This window comes from Oppia nitens, unplaced genomic scaffold (assembly GCF_028296485.1).
Source record: "Oppia nitens isolate AA-2021 unplaced genomic scaffold, nextdenovo-longstitch-racon4-pilon3 scaffold40_pilon_pilon_pilon, whole genome shotgun sequence".
NCBI lineage: Eukaryota > Metazoa > Arthropoda > Arachnida > Sarcoptiformes > Oppiidae > Oppia > Oppia nitens.
Window position 1 is genome coordinate 340,949 of NW_026533222.1, and position 14,052 is coordinate 355,000.

A 14,052-nucleotide genomic window follows, 5' to 3' on the forward strand; every position below is an offset into this window, starting at 1 on the left:
TTTTAACCATTTAACCATTTTAGGATGGTTAGGATTTAGTGTGTGTGTGTATGTGAGGGGGGAGGAGGGGTAAGGGAGGAAGGAACGGTAGATGGGAATTATCCTATTTTAAGTATTTTAACTATTTGTGAAAAACTACTGTATTATAACCAATGGGCTGTATATACAGTATATATATATATATATACCGAAATTGTTTCGCATAAATAAAAACAATAAATTAATTAATATATATATATATAGTTTATACGGTACTATAGTATACATTGAACTCATATTTTGGGGTCCAGTTTATAATTCCCTCCCAAACCATATGAGAAACTTCTTCAATATTTAACTCAACTATTGATATCAATTGCATTAACTTTAAAACTTTTTGTTGTTGTTGTTGTCGTTGAAAACATAAGTTTTAAATTACTTTTAGTTTTATAATAATACAGTATATATACAGTGATATTATATACCATTAGTTTTTAGTTGGCTATCTCTGTGTGTCTGTACTTTGACTATTAAAAAAAATAAATAATGAAATAAATATCAATTTTCAAAAGTGTATGATAAGCACTGGTTTGAGATATTACATCAATTTTTTTTGTTTATCAAAAAATTATTATTATTATTGGTATTGCAATCTTTAAAAAGCAACTATTTATTTATATAAAAAATATATATTTTTATTTAGTTATTCATATCAATTGTTAGTGACTGTGTGTGTGTGTTATATATTGGACAGACATATAGTTGAATAGACAATACTATTATCATTATTATCCATACATCCGATTAGTGGTTGTCTAGAAAAAAAGGTTAGTATTATTAATAATAATTTAAATTTAATATATATATATATATTTTATTTATACATATATATATATTTATTTCAATTTTATTATACAGTATATATGATATCTAATTTTTTTTACAAAAAAAAAGTTAATGTAATATTCATATTATAATAACTAATGATAAATATCTGTAATTAAAAGAAATTAATAATATTTTTCATAAAAATAAATTGATAGTTAATTATATTAATACATTTATAGATTATCTATTTATTTATAATATTGTTTAAGAAAATGTATTATACATAGCATTCCTCTAATACTGTAAATAATATAATATATATATAGTATATATAAAATAAATAAATATAAGATTATATATATATATAACAAATTTGTTTGTTAAATTAAGCTACAAATAATTTATTAGTATATATAAAAATGCATAAATCATTAAATAATTATCAAATATTGCTTATATTAAGTACAGTATACACTGTATTAATACAAGTGTTATATAAATACAATAAAACAAACACAATAAATGGTTGACTTTACTGTAGTATATATATGTAATACACTTTTTAAGTTGTTTTTAACAAACATTTTGTTTTTTTATTTATTTTATTATTATTTTGAATAATAAAGTTGTTGTAAATACTTATTATATATATATATATATTATCATTATTTAATATTATTTGAAAATTTTGTTTTTTTGTTTTCATTGAATTTTTTCATTATTTAGTATATAATATATATATTGAATTGTGATTGAAATGTAATATAATAGGGAAAAAATATACAAACAAAACAAGTATTAGTAAAATAAATGAATCAGAAAAACAACAATCATTTTTAAGGCTATCCATTGGGATATATATATACTGGTAGTAGATATCCATTGAATTATTTCAACTAAAAATACTATTGAAAGTGATTGAGAGAGAGAGAGAGAGAGAGAGAGAGAGAGAGAGAGAGAGAGAGAGAGAGAGAGAGAGAGAGAGAGAGACGATTTGCTTCAGAGATATGCTCTCTCTCTCTCTCTCTCTCTCTCTCTTGTCTGTCTCTAGTATATATATATATATAATATGTTTTAAATTGAAAATATTTAATTGAAAAAAATATCTAAAATTAAATCTGAAATCTTAAATATATTGTAAATTTTAAATATAAAATAATAATTTTCATATAAAATATATATTAGTTGTAAAATAATAAAAATCAATTTTAAAAACAAAATAATCACATGATTTATATATATATATAGAGAGAGAGAGATGCATAAAAGTATTTAAAAATTTTTGTGTGTTATCTTTATTTTATTTTACTTATATATGTTATAATCTTTTGTGTAAATATAGACACATTTTTTTCTATCCCTATATATATGATAATCAGTAACAAATGTTTACAGTATATATATATATATATACAGTATATACTGTATATTTGAACACTTAAGTTACCACTTAAAACCGTTAAATTTATTATAAATTTTATTATTACTTTTTAGGATGGTTAGGATTTAGTGTATGTGTGTGTGTGCGTATGTGAGGGGGGAGGGGTAAGGGAGGGAGAAACGGTAGATAGGAATTATCCTATTCTAAGTATTTTTTTTGTTGTTGAAAAACTACTGTATTATAACCAATGTGTTGTATATACATTATATATATATATATATATACGCATATATACATATATATACCGAAATTGTTTCGCATAAATATCACACAAATATAAACAATAAATTAATTAACACATATATATATATATATATATATTGGTTGATACTATACGGTATTATTTGGTATTACATTGACCTTATATTTTGATCCCCAGTTTATAATCCCCCTCCCCTCCCCCCAAACCATCTGTGAAATTTTTAACTTTAATGTTATAACTAAACAAAGTTTTAAATTACTTGTTTTTAATAATACTGTATATATATATATTGTATGATATTATGTATTATAGTTTTTAGTTGGCTGTATCTGTACTTTGACTTAAAAAAAATAATAATGAAATAAATATTTTTCAAAGTGTATTGATAAGCACTGGTATGCGATATATATTACATCAATGTTTATATATATATATATATATATATATATATATATATACTGTATATCATAGTAGTGTCTTATTATAATCTATTGGTATTGAAATCTATAACTATTTATAAATTATTTTTTTTTGTTTAGTTGTAGTTATAGTACGCTTTAATCAAATATTTTTAAATTTTAAGTAAAATATTATTTTAATATAAATAAATAAAAAAAAATTTATTAATTTTTAAATTATTTATATTATGGAAAAATTAACCTATTTTCCTGAGAATTTATACGGGAACTTATAGCAATTTTATGGAATTTATATGGAAATATTCGGAAATTAAAAAATATTTTAGGGAATTTTCTCTTAGCCCCTTTGATTTCTGAAAAAAACTATACCCCACCCTTGACCTCCCAAAGATTTATCAAGTTGACTCCAGCCTAGACTCCCTCCTAAATCCAAAACCTTGCTTAACCCTGATTTATGTATATATATATACTTTTAATTATAAATTTACAAAAATCTTGGTTATAACCTAAAAAAAATATCTAAATTTAATTTTTTTAAATTATTACACAGTACTGTTACTCGATTGGAAACAACACATACATCACACACATACCCGTCCCATACGTCTGAACATATCTATACATACAATGTCTGCTTGTTGTAGCTGTACTACTGGTTATGATAAAGACTGTATATATAAAATAATAACCAAACAAATCGATGCAGAAGCCAGTGAAGATGATTTTGAATACAAGTGTTGCAATAGGTGTTATAATCAAATATATGGCTTTACCTTATTGGGTGCGGCCGTCAACGGTTATGTCCGTACAGACAAAAATCTGAATCTAAGTTTACGGGAAATTAATACATCAACTAATTATTATACTTATTATTCAGCTAATGATTTAATTGAATGGAACAGTAATAAGTGTCGTCGATTTGAGATAATAGTTGAATCAATTACTATCAAAATGTCTGTCTCAACATCCATAGCACCATCCAATCAATCGGTCATTATTATGGATTATTGTATATCACCGAAAAATACCAAAACAATTGGCCAATTAAAACAAGAGTTAGCCAATAGATACGGCTATCGGATGACTAAATTGTATTTGACTGATAGTAGTAGTAGTCGTAGTAGACGTCAATTATTAGATGATATGTCCATTGAAAATGCATGGTTTTACCCAAATATTGCGAACAGTTTGATTAATGTCGTACCAAATACTATGTCCTGTTGTGACAATTGTCTAAAGGATGTTAACCGTCAGTATTACTGTCGGATTGATATCAAACAGATCGACCCCAACAACAACAGCAACAGTAGCGGTGATTCAGATTTTAAATACCTGTTTTGTCGACACACCGGTCCGGTCAGAGTTAAGGATATATACTATGTTTGTGTCGACGGATATAACGAAACAGATATTAGTCTAGAGATACGCAACACTAATCAGTCAAACGATACGAATCAATGGTTAAATTGTGATCAGTTTATTGATTTTGCTGATTATATCTACTATACCGTCGAACAGAAAAGGACGGGTAGTATACAGTTTGAGATCCGTCCCATTCAAGTGACGGTTAATATGTCGTTGGCTGGACTCAAACAAACTCAGAAATCGGATGCTAATCAACAATCACTAATTATACCGTTAAATATATTGCCGACGCAAACACCGACTGTCGGTCAACTTAAACAACAGTTGGCCCTAAAGTATATGTTTGAAACGGAAACCGTGTCATTGTATTTGTCGGATATGGACACCAATGAACCGCAAGACAACCGCCAGCTAACCGATGACCAACCCATAGCTTATGTCTGGTTTTATGGTTATTATAGCCGTAGTGTTATTAACATCGTATCGATAAAAAGTGTTAAATATTTGACTGAAGTTATCAACCGATCAAAGTATAGTTTAAATTCAAAAATTTTAATTAATTACTAATAATTTTTTTCTGTTTGTTTGGTATTATCTATGATTTTTTTTCATCCAGTGATCTAATCCTTGAAAAGATGACAACACTGTTATCAATGGCTAATAGCGGACAAAGTGTTTCCAATCAATCCGCTGATGTTATCACTGATGCTGTCATTACAGCCAATAAGTATTTTATCTATTTTTTACAAAAAAATGTTATTTACTTATTATATTAATTAAATTTTTAAAAATTATCAGCGATTTATTGTCTGCAAAGATGACTGAATTAACGACCACTTTATCGGACACAATAAGAGACTGTTTTACCGAACAAACTAAAGCCATAACCGATGCCATCATCTCTGCTAACAAATACAACAACAAGTATTAACTTATTTTTATTTTTTTTAAAAAAAAAGTTTACATTAATTCATTGATTAAATGATTTTTGTTTTTTTTTAATTCACTAGTGATGTAATAACTACCGGAAAACTAATGGCATGTCTGACAAATCAAACAAAACATTTTATCAATGCTCTGTCAGTGAGAGACAAATATTTGGCCGATATATTGGTCGACGAATCGGAAACCAATAGCCAATGGACTTGTAATGAATCGATTGTCCGAATCGATGACGATATCAATATTATAGATGACAATCAATCGATTGATAAAACAATTATCAGTCAAACGGTATCGGAATCGATGGACAACAACAACAACTCCAATAACAACGACACGACAGGTGTCGGTATTAATGATAATAATATCGATATAAGGCATGAAATAATAAGTTTTTTTTATTTAATTAATATTATATATAATAATAATAATAATAATAATTTATATGTTTTTTTCAATGTTAATGATAGCAATACCGATAGTCTGAATCAAATAGGATCTGAATTAGAGACCATTAATAATGATGACGACAACGATGACAGTCAATTGATCGACCATTTATTGGATACCGAAGCTGTAGTAGTGGTGGCTGACCAGCAACAGCAGCAGCAGCACAGAGACTCTGATAGACTACAGGAGCTGATGAATGCTATGGCAGAAATTCAAATGCAAATTACAATATTGGATAAAAAATCTAAAAATAATTAATTACTAGTTTTTTTTGTCTTATTTTTTTAAAAAAAATAATTTGCATTTAATTAATTTTGATTTTGATTATAACAATATTTCATTTAATGTTTAATTAACTGTTAATTATTATTATCTCAATGTTTTCATTCAATTTTTGATTTAATTATTTATTTTTTGTTTGACAATTATCAATATAATCACAATATAGTTATAAATAATTAATAATTTTTTTATAATCTATTGAATACTTTTTTTTTAATATTAATCTTTAATTTTTACTATAATTTTTGCTCAGATTATGATATTATACTATTTGATTACAAATTATGCAATTATTATTATGATTATTATTAATATGTAATAGATATACTCAATATTTTTTTAATTAATTTTTTTGTGCTAAATATATTAAATTATAAACTAATTATTAAATTTAATTTTCAGTTAATTGCAAATTAACAAAAATTTATAATTATTTTTTTTAGTGGCATTTGTTATAACAATATAGTTTTAATGCAATTAACTGTTAATTATTATCTCTATGTTTTTTTTCTCAATTTTTTATTTTAATTATATTTAAAAAAATAATACAATTAACAATATAATTATAATATAGATATAAATAATCAATTATTTTTATATAATCTTTTGAATATTTTTGTATTAAGATTTAATTATATTATTTTATTACTAATTATGCAATTATTATGACTATAAATATTATCTTATAAATGTAGGAAATATATTATCAAAGAAAAAAAATTTTTATAAGTATTATTACATTTGTTATAAAAAAAATATATCGTTTATGCAATTAATTGTTATCTAAATATTTTATTATCACATAATTTATTATAAAGGTATTATTAATGCCTGTTTGATTGGCTGTAACGACAATACTGATTATATAACTATAGTTTTTAGTTAGCTGTGACTGTATTTTAATAAAAATATGGAAATAAATACATTTTTATATATAAAACAATAAGTTTATAACAGATATAATCTTAAACAGCGGCGGCGGCGGCGATGCTATTAATTACAATTATCTGGTCAACAATACGTTGAATTAAAAAGTGATCAAATAATGGCAATGTTGTAGATAATTGTAAAAATAAAATAAAATTGTAATTAATAATTTTTTTTAATTAATTATATTATATACTAGATAGTTTACTGTCGACTGTTTAAAACAAAATTATAAATGATAGTTGAACTGCAATTATCTGGTAAATCATATAATTAATTTTTAAAAATCATCAATTACAATTTTATTTATTTATAAAAATTATCTACAACATTGCTACCTTGATCACTTTTTTAAATTTAACGTTTTGTTGACAAGATAATTGTAATTATTATTATCGCCGCCACCGCTGTTTAAGACACACTGTTTATAACATACACTGATATGAAATATTATATCAATGTATTAGTACAGTTGGCGTCTATTATTATTATTATCATTTATTGATATTGCAATATATAAAAAACAACTATAGTATTTATTATTAAAAAAATCATTTAATTATAATATATATTTTATAATATATTTAGTATCTATTGTTAGTGAGTATGGGTGTGGTATATACTGGACAGTCATATAGTGTAATAGACAGACACATACAAACACATATTGGATAAGCCATACAATTACCGGACAATTCAACACTATTATCATTATTATCCATACATTTTGATTAGTTGTCTAATAAAAGGTCAGTAGTATTAGTAATAATACATTTATTTTAATTTTATTATACCGTATATGATATACCGTATATCAAAAAAAAAAATAAATAAAGTAATCTAATAAAATCATGTAATAATAATAAAATAATATAATTTTTATATTACTAAATAGTGATTAATATCTGTTAATTATTAAAAGTTGATCCCAACCATAGATCCAGAGCATTTTAATGTTGATAATAACAATATTGTTAGGCAACTATTATCGCTTTAGATAATCAGACCAAATAAATAAATAAATTAAATTTTCATAAATTATATTAAAATTTATAATTGATAATAAAAATTACATGAGTATTTAAATATTTTTTATGTAAATTTTTATTTAATAATATAATTTAATATAAAATTTGTGGGCATATTTCGGCTTAACAGCTATTCTAATCAAATATATTGTTTTATTTGATTTCAACTTTAACTCATTCATTCATAATTATTAAATTGTAACGAATCTATCATCCCATCCAAGCCAACCTAGACACCTCCTAAAATCCAAAACATTGCTTAACCCTGATATATATATATATATATTTTAATTATAAATTTACAAAAATTTTATTATTGTTTTGACTATTGTTATAAAAAAATAATTTGTTTGTTTGGTAATTACCTCAAAAAAATTTCGGTAATTATAATTTTTATTATCTAAATGTTTATTAATACACAGTACTGTTAGTCGATTGGAAACGACACATACATCACACATACCTGTCCCATACGTCTGAACATATCTATACATACAATGTCTGCTTGTTGTAGCTGTACTACTGGTCAGATTAGAAACTTTATATATGAAATAATAACCAAACAAATCGATGCCAACGCCAGTGATGGCGATGATTTTGAATATAAGTTTTGCGTTAGTTGCTATAATGCGCCCAGATATGGGTCTACCTTATTGGGTGCGGCCGTTAAAGGTTATGTCCATACAGACAAAAATCTGTGTCTTAGTTTACGAGAAATTAATACATCAACTAATGAAACTATTAAAGAATATTCAGCTAATGATCCCATTGTATGGACCGTTAATAATCGTCAATTTGAGATAATAGTTGAATCAATTACAATGAAAATGTCTGTCTCACCATCCATAGCACCATACAATCAATCGGATTTAAACATTATTAAAGATTATTGTATATCACCGAAAAAGACCCCAACAATTGGCCAATTAAAACAAGAGTTAGCCAATAGATACGGCTATCGGTTGATTAAATTGTATTTGACTGATAGTAGTCGTAGTAGACGTCAATTATTAGATGATATGTCCATTGAAAATGCCTGGTTTTTCGATAATATTGCCAACAGTTTGATTAATGTCGTACCAAATACTATGTCCTGTTGTGACAATTGTCTAAAGGATGTCAACCGTCAGTATTACTGTCGGATTGACATCAAACAGGTCGACCCCAACAACAACAACAATAGCGATGATAAAGATTTTAAATACCTGTTTTGTCGACACACCGGTCCGGTAAGAGTTAAGGATATATACTATGTATGTGTCGACGGATATAACGAAACAGATATTAGTCTAGAGATACGCAACACTAATCAGTCAAACGAAACAAATCAATGGTTAAGTTGTGATCAGTTTATTGATTTTACTGATTATATTGACTATACAAACGAACAGAAAAGGACGGGTAGTATTCGGTTTGAGATCCGTCCCATTCAAGTGACGGTTAATATGTCGTTGGCTGGACTCAAACAAACACAGAAACCGGAAGTTAATAATCAATCACTAGTTATACCGTTAAATATATTGCCGACGCAAACAACGACTGTCGGTCAACTTAAACAACAGTTGGCCATAAAGTATATGTTTGAAACGGAAACGGTTTCATTGTATTTGTCGGATACGGACACCAATGAACCGCAAGACAACCGCCAACTAACCGATGACCAACCCATCGCTAATGTATGGTTTTATGGTTATTATAGCCGAAGTATTATTAACGTCGTATCGACAAAAAGTGTTAAATATTTGACTGAAGTTATCAACCGATCAAAGTATAGTAATTTAAATTAATTTCTAATAATTTTTTATTAAAACTTTGTATGATTTTCTTCCAGTGATCTAATCATCGAAAAGATGACAACACTGTTATTAACGGCTAATAGCGGACAAACTATTGCCAATCAATCCGCTGATGCCATCACTGATGCTGTCATTACAGCCAAAAAGTATTTTAGATATTTTTAAAATTTTCATTAACTTATTAATTATATGTTTTTTAAACTAATTTTTTTTAGTGATTTATTAACTGCAAAATTAACAGAATTGTCGACTACTTTGTCGACCACTTTGTCGACCACTTTGGCGACCACTTTGTCGACTACTTTATCGGACACAATAAGAGACTGTTTTACTGAACAAACCAAAGCCATAACCGAAGCCATCATATCTGCCAACAAATACAACAGGTATTCACTATTTTTTAAAAAAATAAATAAATCTTTACATTAATTCTATGACTAAATTGATTTTTTTAAATAAAATTTTGATTCACTAGTGATCTAATAACCGGAAAACTAATGACAGGTCTCGCAAATCATACCAAACATATTATCAATGCTTTGGCACTGAGAGACAAATATTTTGCGGCCGATATATTGGACTCGGAAACCAATAGCCAATGGACTTGCAATGAATCTGTATTAGACAACATTAATAATGATGATGACAATGACGATGACAGTCAACTGGCCGACCATTTATTGGATACCGAAGCTGTAGAGATGGTCAACCAGCACAAGGAATATAAGAAGGAACAGCAGTAGCTCAGGTACTCTGAGAGACTACAGGAGCTGATGAATGTTATGGCAGAAATACAAATGCAAATTACAATATTGGAGAAAACATCGAAAAATAATTAATTAGTTATTATTATTATTTTAAAAATTCAATTTGCATTTTGATTATAAAAAAAATATTTTTTAATGCAATTAATTGTTAATTATTATTACAATTAATTTCTATCAATTTTTTATTTACTTAAATTAAAAAAAATACAATTATCAATACAATAACCATATAGTTATATAAATAATCAATAATTTTATACAATCTATTGAATACTTTTTTTTAATATTAATATTTAATTTTTACCATAATTTTTGCTTATATTATGATATTATATTATTTGATTACAAATTATGCAATTATTATTATAATTATTATTAATATGTAATAGATGTATTTAATATTTTTTTAAATTAATTTTTTTGTGCTAAATATATTACATTATTAACTAATTTTTTAAATTTAATTTTCAGTTAATTGCAAATTAACAAAAATTTATAATTATTTTTTTTTAGTAACATTTGTCATATTGTTTAATGCAATTAACTGTTAATTATTATCACAATGTGTTTTGTCTCAAGTATTTCTAATTAAATCTTAATCTTAAATTCTCAATACAATCATAATATAGATAATCAATAATTTTTTTATATATTATTTTGAATATATTTTTGAAATACAATTATATAGTTATAATCTGATATAATCACTAAATTTATGTAATATTTTTTAAAAATTATTACGGTTTAATATTAACTGTTTATTATAATATTATAAGAAAATTTTTGTGTGTATTAAATATGTTATTAATAAATGTCTTAATAAATATGATAACAAACTTTTAATAAAATATAATTTTTTTAAATCATTATTTACAGTCAATTTATTAATAAATACTATGAAATATTAAAAAAAAATTTTTTGAAATTTAGTAATGTTTTTGGTTATTAACTATTTTATCATATTTTAGCAAAAATAAAATAAAATGTTTTTCAATCTATTAGTTTCATAAACTTTAATATATTAATACAATTAGTTTTACATATGACTAATTTATAAGTTTTTTTTAAATAAAATAAAATAAATCCTAAACTTGTAGTCAAATATATAAAAATTTAATACAAATTTTTTTCTCAGTTACACTATATATATATAACACTATATATATATATATATACAGTATATACAAAAATATATGTAGTTTAGTGCATACAGTATATTGTGTTTGATATTCATACCAATCATTTCATTATTTATCAACTAATTAATCGTTTAATAATTTTTTTTTACAAATTTTTAGTTTTTTTCCAGTCACACAATATACAGTACAGTATATATACTATATCTAAAAAACATGTTCAATATATGTACTTTACTGTATATATTGTTTTTGATAGCAATCGTAGCAATCATTTATATATTCATATTAATAACTAATATATCGAAGTTTTTTTTTGACTAAAAAAAAAACTTTTAAAAAAATCTTTAAGCAATATGTGTGACAACAACAACAACAACGTAGCGGCAATTGTTATGGACAACGGCTCCGGTATTTCTACGACTGGTTTCGCTGGCAATGACGCGCCCAGTGCTGTCTTTCCGACAATTGTCGGCCGCCGACCCCGTGAACAGAGAGTAATGATAGGAGTAATGAATCCGAAGGACTTGTATGTCGGCAATGAGGCCCAGTCTCGTAGAGATATACTGGCCATAAACTACCCGATCGAACGGGGATTGGTTACCAATTGGGATGACATGGAAAAGATATGGTACCATACCTTCAACAATGAGCTCCAAGTGAAACCCGAAGACCATCCGATACTGTTGACTGAGTGTCCGCTGAATCCGAAAGCTAATCGCGAAAAAATGGCCGAAATTATGTTCGAGACGTTTAGGACGCCTGCCCTGTATGTGACCATTCAGGCCGTCCTATCGTTGTACGCTTTGGGACGTACAACCGGTATTGTAGTGGACATCGGTGACGGTGTCTCGCAAATATTACCCGTCTATGACGGTTACGCACTGCCCTACGCTATCCAACGACTCGATTTGGCCGGACGTGACTTAACTGATTATCTCGTGAATATGTTGACCACCGAAAGAGGCTATTCATTGGCCACACGAGCGGAGCGAGACATTGTTCGCGACATCAAAGAAAAATTGTGTTATGTCGCCCATGATTTTGAACAAGAGATGGCCACTAGATCTTCATCGACGACATCAATGGACAAGTCATACGAGTTACCCGACGGACAGGTGATCACTGTTGGCAGCGAACGATTCCGTTGTCCCGAAGTCCTATTCCAGCCATCATTGTTGGGTCGGCCGGAGTCGTCGTCGTCGTCCGGTATTCCCGAGTCCTTATATAACTCGATCATGAAGTGTGACGTCGATCTCCGTAAGGAAATGTATGTAAATATCATACTATCTGGTGGTACCACTATGTTTACGGGTATGGATTATATTATTTATTTATTTTTTTTTGATTTTATTTAAAGTCTTTATAATTACCGGTATTTATATAAGGATTGGCTGACAGAATGCAAAAAGAAATGCAATCATTAGCCCAGTCGTCGTCGTCGTCATCGTTGTCGTCGATGAATATTAAGATCATAGCACCGCCTGAGCGCAAGTATTCAGTTTGGATCGGCGGTTCAATAGTGGGCTCACTGTCCTGTTTCCAACAAATGTGTATCACTAACCATGAATACCATGAATCGGGTCCATCGATAGTCCACCGAAAACTCTATTTCTAACTCTCTCTCTCTCTCTCTCTCTCTCTCTCTCTCTCTCTCTCTCTCTCTCTCTCTCTCTCTCTCTCTCTCTCTCTCTCTCTCTCTCTCTCTCTCTCTCTCTCTCTCTCTCTCTCTCTCTCTCTCTCTCTCTCTCTCTCTCTCTCTCTCTCTCTCTCTCTCTCTCTCTCTCTCTCTCTCTCTCTCTCTCTCTCTCTCTCTCTCTCTCTCTCTCTCTCTCTCTCTCTCTCTCTCTCTCTCTCTCTCTCTCTCTCTCTCTCTCTCTCTCTCTCTCTCTCTAAGTTCTATTTATAATATAATAATAATAATAATTCCGATTCTTTACATTCAATATATGAATGATTAAAAATAAATCAATAAAACGATTCCGTGTTTTTCAATTACAGATATATATATTACTATATTTCTATGTGATAATTATTTCCAATATTTATTATGTAATTTACTTTACAATATATAATTATATAATATATTAAATTAACCAGTATTTATGATACAGTATATATAATGAATGAATAAAAAAAACATAATAATTAGTAAATATATACTAATACTAATTATTAAGTCTGAAATATATGTTATTTTTTGTTTGTTGTTTGTTATTGAAAAATATATTTTTCAATTTTTGTTAAATTTATGTTTATTATCATAGAATTATAAAAAAAAAAAATAAAATGAAATTACAATTTGCTTTGATATGAGACTTTGGATGTGTTGTATGTGAAACTTGAGGCCCGAGAGAGAGAGAGAGAGAGAGAGAGAGAGAGAGAGAGAGAGAGAGAGAGAGAGAGATTGAATCACATATTTAACACTTACTTTAGATGATACTTAGGAAACACCAATCGGCTGATCAACTAATTAGCGCCGGTAGTGGT

General features: G+C 27.0%; 3 protein-coding genes across 3 annotated transcripts; all 3 read left to right on the forward strand.

The window, feature by feature from the left end:
* The first annotated feature begins 683 nt into the window (after positions 1 to 683).
* LOC128959054 (uncharacterized) lies at positions 684 to 5,884 on the forward strand. The gene is made up of 6 exons (XM_054304997.1): positions 684 to 806; positions 3,420 to 4,764; positions 4,851 to 4,961; positions 5,033 to 5,158; positions 5,245 to 5,553; positions 5,647 to 5,884. Exons 2-6 carry the CDS (start codon positions 3,497 to 3,499, stop codon positions 5,882 to 5,884), a joined length of 2,052 nt encoding a protein of 683 aa, XP_054160972.1. The 5' UTR covers positions 684 to 806; positions 3,420 to 3,496.
* Positions 5,885 to 7,427: 1,543 nt separating this feature from the next.
* Positions 7,428 to 10,473, forward strand: LOC128959032 (uncharacterized). Its single transcript, XM_054304974.1, has 5 exons — positions 7,428 to 7,584; positions 8,286 to 9,631; positions 9,695 to 9,805; positions 9,875 to 10,045; positions 10,135 to 10,473. Exons 2-5 carry the CDS (start codon positions 8,361 to 8,363, stop codon positions 10,400 to 10,402), a joined length of 1,821 nt encoding a protein of 606 aa, XP_054160949.1. The 5' UTR covers positions 7,428 to 7,584; positions 8,286 to 8,360; the 3' UTR covers positions 10,403 to 10,473.
* Positions 10,474 to 11,835: 1,362 nt separating this feature from the next.
* LOC128959089 (actin, clone 302-like) lies at positions 11,836 to 13,225 on the forward strand. The gene is made up of 2 exons (XM_054305032.1): positions 11,836 to 12,876; positions 12,951 to 13,225. Exons 1-2 carry the CDS (start codon positions 11,919 to 11,921, stop codon positions 13,178 to 13,180), a joined length of 1,188 nt encoding a protein of 395 aa, XP_054161007.1. The 5' UTR covers positions 11,836 to 11,918; the 3' UTR covers positions 13,181 to 13,225.
* The last annotated feature ends 827 nt before the right edge of the window (positions 13,226 to 14,052 follow it).